Source organism: Neopelma chrysocephalum, unplaced genomic scaffold (assembly GCF_003984885.1).
Source record: "Neopelma chrysocephalum unplaced genomic scaffold, ASM398488v2 Primary Assembly neopelma1_22b, whole genome shotgun sequence".
Taxonomy (NCBI): Eukaryota; Metazoa; Chordata; class Aves; order Passeriformes; family Pipridae; genus Neopelma; species Neopelma chrysocephalum.
Genome location: NW_020897690.1, coordinates 7,252,768 through 7,260,447, shown reverse-complemented (window position 1 = coordinate 7,260,447; position 7,680 = coordinate 7,252,768). Strand labels below are relative to the sequence as shown.

Sequence of the window (7,680 nt, the reverse complement as noted above, 5' to 3'; positions counted from 1 at the left end):
AAATATACACTGGTTTGTCTAGCACAATATCCTTTTTGAAATGAAGAAGACTGGGAGATTAAAAGGTTAAAGTTTTCATGAGCAATTTTGACAGATTTTGGAATGACAGAAGAAAGTCACAGCTTGCTTCCTAAGGAGTAAAAATGTGAAGGACAAAAAGATGTTTGCATTCCCAGACTTGCTCCTATTTACATAAAAGCCAAAGGTAAAATTCCCCTACCTCAAACCATACACACAGATTTTTTACAGGCATCAAAACACTTTAAAAATACATTGCAGCATTGTGAGATAGGTCCCCAAGTGCTTAGAAAACCAGATCCATGAAAGTAGCACCTGAAATCTCATAGAGCCAAGGTTCATACACTGATAGGAACCACTTCATGAGATAGGCTCAAATGGATCCCACTGGTGGATTATCATGTCTGCTTTTACCTTCACTTGGAAAAGGTGCATCATTGCACGCACAAATACCTTTACATTCTGCTTTCACTACCTTCAGAGATTCAGAACTTTTCATGCTTAGTTTATGACCTTGGAAACTTCTCACTCTCTCAGCCAGGATATTATCAGTAACTGAAAACCAGTTTTTTCTGTTGAGTTCAGTCTATTTAATTTTAATAGAACTTATTTCCAGTGGCATTTATCAGCTTAATAGAAATGAGACAGAAATCCAGAGCATTTACTTCTGTTTCAATTTTCCAGAGAATTCACTTCTATTTCAATTTTAACTAACTTCATCATGTGTGTCTGTACTAGAGGGAGCAGAAAGTAGTCCATCCTCCAATCACTGTGACCACTGTGGTACACGTTGAGTCATGTAAAAGTGGTTGCAACCAGGAGCCTGCAGCCTATCCCATCAATTCATGGCAGCATCCCTATCCTGTTGTCAAAATGGAATAATCTCCCAATTATAACTTGCAAAATGAGACCACAGGGCTTTTTTACTTTCATTATTTCTCAGTTTGCATCTCTGCTCAATCCTATATGGAACTGTGAAACCATAAAATAGCTTGGTTTCGTAGGGACCTCTGAGGGTCATCTAATCCAAAGCACCTGCTGAAGCAGAGTCAGCTAGAGCAGGCTGTCCAGACAGTGTCCAGTTGGGATTTCGATGCCTACAAAGACTGAGACTCCACAACCTCTCTGGGCAAACTCTTCCAGTGATTGACCACCTTCACCGCAAAAAAGTGTGCTCTTGTTCTCAGATGGAATTTCCTGTTGCTTCACTTATGCCCATTGCTTCTTGTCCTTTCACTGGGTATTATCAAAAAGACTCTTGCTCCATCTTTACACCATTCCAACAGGTTTTTATACACATTGATAAGATCCCACCTGAGCATCCTCTTCACCAGGCTAAGGAGTTCCTGGTCTCTCAGCCTTTCCTCATATAGCAGATATGTGTCATATGACACTTATCTAACCCACACATTGTCACCTTGTCTATGAAGTTGTTTTGGGAGGTAAGGTCAAAGGTCTTACTAAAGCTGAGTTAAAAAATATCCACAGCTCTCCCCTAATCAACCAAGCTGGTCATTTCCTTGTAGAAGACCAACAAGTTGTTCAAGCATAATTTCTCCTTCACAAATCCATGATGGCTACTCTCAGTCACGTGCTTGTCCTTCATATGTTTGGAAATGTTTTGCAAGAGGATTTTCTCCAGCATTTTCCCAGGGACTGAGGTGAGGCTGACCAGCCTGTAGTTCCCCAGTTCTTTCTTCATTGCTTCTTGAAGATTAGACTGATATTTGCTATCTTTCATTCTTCAGGAACCTCTTTAAATCACCATCACCACATAAAAGTATTCAGGAAAAACCTGAACATGACATCACCCAGCTGCCTCAGCACTCATGAGTGCTACACATCAGGTACCATCAACTGATGTTGATTTTATTTGAACTGATGTTCATTTTGTTTCAATGCTCCTCAGTCTGGTCCTCTACCACCAGGGGTAAGTTTCTTGTTCTGGACTTTTCATCTCATGGGATTCCTGGAGGCCAGTTTTACTGGTAAAGACAAAGGCCAAGAAAGCATTTAACCTTTTCCATATTTCTCAGAAGTTCTCCTGCCCCATTCAGCAATGGCCCCACATTTTCCCTTCTCATCTTTTCGTTCTTTTTGTAAAATCCATTTATCTGTGCCAGAAAGTTGTCATGAATGCACTCAAGATATCTCCTACGGCGCTTGAACCCTGCTGTATCACCCTTCCAGCAGATAATTAGGGTTGTTAAAAGTCCTCTGTGATGGGACCAGGGTCTGTGAATATGAGACTTCTTCCAATTGTTTGAAGAAGGCCTCATCTACCTCTTCCTGGTCAGCAGATCTGCACTGAATACCCACTATAATGATTGATGTGCTAATCTTGACTTATACACACATGCTCCTGAAAAATATACCTGATTAATTTATTTATTTGACAAAAGCTCCCTTTAATATATTAAAATATTTTACCTCTGGTGTATCAATCACTGGCAATTGCTCTATGTACTGGAGATAGTCTTCAACAGTTTTGCCTTTTGGAATAACATAATCTTTGTAGAAACAAAATTTTTCACTAAACATATGCTCTCCAAACCACACTCTTGCATAGGTATTCAGCAGTGCTTTGTCGAAGTCATCAGTGACACGGCCACCATACTGTACTTCTCCCAGCATATAGCGAACACAGCTCCAGTTCACTCCATGTTTAATATCCATATCATTCAAATGATTCTGAATGAATTGCACACTGGCTGTGAAGTCTGCCTGATTAAATTCATAAGGAATGTTCCAGCCCAGTGGACCAAACTTTCGCCTTTCCTGTAAAATAGATAAAGATAAAAGACTGATTAATAGTAATTCTAAAGAAAACTTAAATGCAGAAGAATATATGAAATATGCTACTGTTTGAGGAAAGGGTGTCCAAACTCATTAGCTGTGACCACTGCCTATGGTCCTCCTATGGAGTAGATATATTCATATCACTGCTGCCTCTGCATGGTGCAGATGCCCAGTTGGAAAAACTGTCTCTTGGTGAATCATTTACAGATTCAGCTGGCAGTATGCAGGTCTTAGGGCAAAATCTGGTAAGTAAAAATTTTTGATTTTCACCAAGAAAGAAGTAATGGGCCAAAGAAAAGCATAAAACAGGCTTCCATTGGACCACAATGTATCAGTGTATGGATGCCATAGACCTAAATTAGCTAGGCTCCATATATAAATTAAGGATACTGCAAAACCTATCAATAGAATGATGAAAAGTTGTGGTTAATCTATAAAGCATTTTCTTTAATAAAATTCCTGAAAATCAAGACCCAAAGTCTTCTTCCACTTACATCTCCTCCTACAGGTTTCAGAGTAGAAAGGACTTACACTCACCCTCTTAGACCTTTTCACTGCGAATGCAGCAGTTTAGGATTATGGTTTTCCAAACCAACCTGTAAGTTTCTTTAATGCACTTTATGATTTCAAATATTAGTAAAAAACCAGTTAGTTGAAAGACATCACACAGTCATGCCCCAAGACTTTAACAGAAGAATACTCTAATTGATCACTTGTTGATTGCCCTTTTTTCCCTCTGAAATACCATCTCTGTTGGAGGTACAAGACCAACATGAGGAAAATTTTAAGTTCTAAAACAGTTGCAGTAATAGAAGTGTGTTGTTTTCTTATTTTATTTGTGTTAATTTACCAATAGGGGATGTCCCTTTAAACATGTGTTTCGTTTAATAACAAGGTTCATTAACAAATGAAACATAACTTTATGAGAGAAGAAAAGAAATATCTTTTTAAACCTGAACAGTTGAGTGAAGAAATGCTACAGCATATAGCAAAGGTTTCCACTGTGGCATTTTGCTCACTTCTAGCATATCCTGACTAACAGCCGAGTATGTTCGTTTTAAGCCAGCTTTCACACCTAGAAAATAAATATAAAAATGGAATACATGAGCAAAAAATGTAAGAAACCCATAAGTCCAACATCTGTTAAGCATAATTCTCTATTCTGATTTACACTATCATCTTACTTAGGCCTTCAAATACTCTCTTAGAATCAATTATCTGTTCAGCTGGTCATAACAGGCAAACTTCAACAACATTTTGTTTTAGTTAGATAACACACGAAATTCAGTTCAGGAGTCTGAAAGAAATGAAAATTAAGTAATAGCATCCTAAATGTTACAAGTAACAACTGAAATATAAACATAACTATTCAGCAACTATATGGCAATCAGAAAGACACCTAATATAATATGAAATACAGCATTGAATATCCAAGAGTTTGTTTTGATATTTACTTGTAAAATGAGATTTTAGTTATACCTAAGATAATTTTATTTAGATTTGATTCCTATTAAAATCTCAAAATTCTGTATGCAGGTTCTCCCGCTGGTGTACAGGCACCAAGATGACGAAATGAGAGTCTAAATTCATAGTGGAAATACTAACACTTGGGGAGCTTTGTTTGAGCACTGACATCTCATATCCCAGGAACAGCTTTAGGCAGTTGGTACTGATATAATCTATGCTTCCATGGAATACATAAGCCTGACTACTCCCAAATGCTTTCACGCAGCGCTACTCAAGCATCATCTGCCTTTGGCAAACAACCCAAGTATGAGTTACAGACATCAGGTCCCTCTTATGATATCTTCCACCTAACCAGTTTAACACAAGTCTAAAAGGACAGATTTCAAGTGCAGCGAACAGATTGTCCAAGTCATCATACTTCCTATGACACAATAGAAGTTCTTTTGCTTCTTTCTTCTTCACAAAGATCCTGCAAAACAATATTCAAAAACGTAGCTTTTCCAAATTATAAGGGTATCAGAAGAGAGTTCCAAAATCAAACAAAAGTGCTTAATCACACTGTGCTACCAATGTGGCAGGAGAGTACTAGAAAAATAAAACTGTTTGTATTTTGTCCTGACTTCAATTTTTACACCAGGCATATTTTTGTCACTAAATGCAAGTTGTAAATTGGCTCTAACTTGACTTCTAAAATAACCTCTTGGAGCTCTAGGTTGTTACCATTAGAATGATAAGGAGGGGGCCACAGTGCAATAAAAACATGCTGAGCACTGAACACAAACAGGGGAGAGGAGGAGAGAAAGAAGTTAGAAATTTTTATCGACAGACTAACTAACTTGAGAATGGAGTACATATGCTGAAACAGGCTATCTTTCACAAGATCAAATATTTTGTAGACATCTTACTAATGTTCAAAGGTAGATAAATGCTGAAATAAGAGGTTTAAATGTCTGAAGCTTTAAATATGACCTTGAATAAAAATTCTCAGTTCCTACTGACATCATCAACTGAAATCAGTGGCAACACGTATATAAATAAAGGTCAAGTTAATGCATTACACAGTTTGTTAACAATGAGGGAGTTCAAAAATAAAGTTGGTGTCAGGCTTGAGGATTCCTTTTGGCTACAATCCAAAATACAAAGTTACTCTCCCCTATCATACATAGGGGAGCACATAAAGCAGGATTATAAATTGCTTCTACAAACACATGAAGAATGCCTGCATGTAGCAGTGTAGTTTGGGTAAGAGAGAGAGATTCAACAGCAGAAGAGCAACAGGTTAGAGACTATGTAGAAAAGCTGGTTGTTTTCATATTACACAAAATAACACCAAATAGTTGACACTGGAAGGGACTCCTGGATGTCATGTTGCACAACAGCTCTTCTTGAAGCAGGATCAACTAAGCTGGTGGCTCAGCACCACATCCATGTGGGTTTTGAGGGTAGAGTCTACAAACTCACTGAACAAGCTGTTCCAGTATTTCACCATTCTCACAGAGAGTTAAGTTTTTTCTGATCATAGAATCATAGAATCATAGAATCATAGAATCAGCTGGGTTGGAAGGGACCTCCGAGATCATCAAGTCCAACCCTTGATCCACTACCGCTGCGGTTACTAGACCATGGCACTAAGTGCCACATCCAGTCTCTTTTTAAAAATCTCCAGGGATGGAGAATCCACCACCTCCCTGGGCAGCCCATTCCAATGTCTGACCACCCTCTCTGTAAAGAAATTCTTTCTAATATCTAACCTAAACCTCCCTTGGCACAACTTGAGACCATGCCCTCTTGTCTTGCTGACAGTTGCCTGGGAAAAGAGACCAACCCCCACCTGGCTACAACCTCCTTTCAGGTAGTTGTAGAAAGTGATGAGGTCTCCCCTGAGCCTCCTCTTCTCCAGGCTGAACAACCCCAGCTCCCTCAGCCTCTCCTCATAGGACTTGTGCTTGAGTCCCTTCCCCAGCCTTGTTGCCCTCCTCTGGACCTGCTCCAGCACCTCAATGTCCTTCCTGAACTGGTGAAGTGCAATTTCATGGACAACCATTTGTGTCAATTACCTCTCTTTCCATCACTTAACATCACTAGGAAGAGTTACTGTTTTCTTTACTCATTTCCATCACATGTTTATATGCATTGATAAGATACCCCTTCTCTCCTCAAGGCTAAACAATCACCTTGGCCTTTCCTCATGACATATTTTCCAATCCCTTCAGCATCTTTGTGGTCTCTCACTGGACTCATTCAATCCATGTCTTTCTTGCACTCCAATTAATACAGAAACATGAGTCCAAACTGCCAAATAAGATGCAGATCATACATTGTGCTTTTGCATATAAACTACTTAGGTTAGGAAAACTGGCTTAGAGGCCCAGAAAGCATTCTAGTTTGAGGAAACATCCTGGAAATGGGGAAGGATCCTGGATGTCGGGAGGTGCATGGAGGCAAATGCCAGGGGATACCCAGCAGACCAGTAATGTCCAAGACTGATAGTCTGATAGCTGCACAGTGACACCAACATTACTTTCTGCTCAACCTTCCTGGACCAGCAGCAAAGTCTCCAATGGGAAGAAAAGTCAAGATAAATGCGTTACAGAAGGCTGGGAGCACGATATAGTGAGTGTTTAATTTGAGCAAATAGCATAAAAGTCCTAATCTCATCAGTTCTTAAGTAAACCCTAGTATTCAGATCCATTATGAGTTGTTATTAACTGTCTTGACAGAGGCTAAGAGGTGATTCAGTAGCAGCTCACAAATACTTAAAGAACAAAACAAAAGATGCTGGGATCAGTCTCCAGTCAGCAGTGCCAGAAGACATAACAAGAAGCAACAGCAACAGCAACAGATATATACTGCAGCTTTGGGTGAGGTTAGGTGTTCAGAGTCCTCCCTTTTCCTCACCCAACAGAGCACAGGATTGGTCCCACTCTGCATCCTTGGGTGGGGTCAACAGGACAGAAAGAAAAGACTGATGGGGTGTACTAAGCTTAAGAAGGGACCACTGTCCTGGAATTATCCACAGATTGTACGCAAACAACAAAATCACTATCAATTTCTGTTACAAAACCAAGAAATATCCATTTCCTTCCCAAAAGAGTCATGCTTTACACATTGCAAGACTGATTTAAACAGTGCCGTACTTAGCTGAAACACTGCAAAAAGTATAGGGATACTTAGTAGGTGGGGGGTGAAAAACAAGCCCACAGATTCCAAAAAGGCATGGTTTCCTACTGATGCCTGCTGAGCTGGTGCTACGAAAAAAATCTAGGAGCCGTTTAGCTGGAGTGAGATAAGAAAGGGTTTAATTATGCCAAGGCAAATAGATGTTACACGACGCGCGCGCTGGGCTGTGCCCGGGATGTTACATTTATAATAATATCTGGCCAATCCTAAGTGTGT

The 7,680-nt window shown here is 39.6% G+C and overlaps 1 protein-coding gene across 5 annotated transcripts in view; it reads right to left on the bottom strand.

Moving 5' to 3' along the window:
* The window catches only part of LOC113965613 (dynein heavy chain 5, axonemal-like), a 156,934-nt gene that overhangs the window by 26,030 nt on the left and 123,224 nt on the right, over positions 1-7,680 (bottom strand). For all 5 annotated transcript variants that reach the window (XM_027679275.1, XM_027679284.1, XM_027679294.1 and 2 more), the window contains 2 exons: positions 3,771-3,892; positions 2,449-2,796 (listed from right to left, as the gene is read on the bottom strand). In XM_027679275.1, the coding sequence (XP_027535076.1) occupies positions 2,449-2,796; positions 3,771-3,892 (470 nt within the window). The remainder of the gene's footprint in view (positions 1-2,448; positions 2,797-3,770; positions 3,893-7,680) is intronic.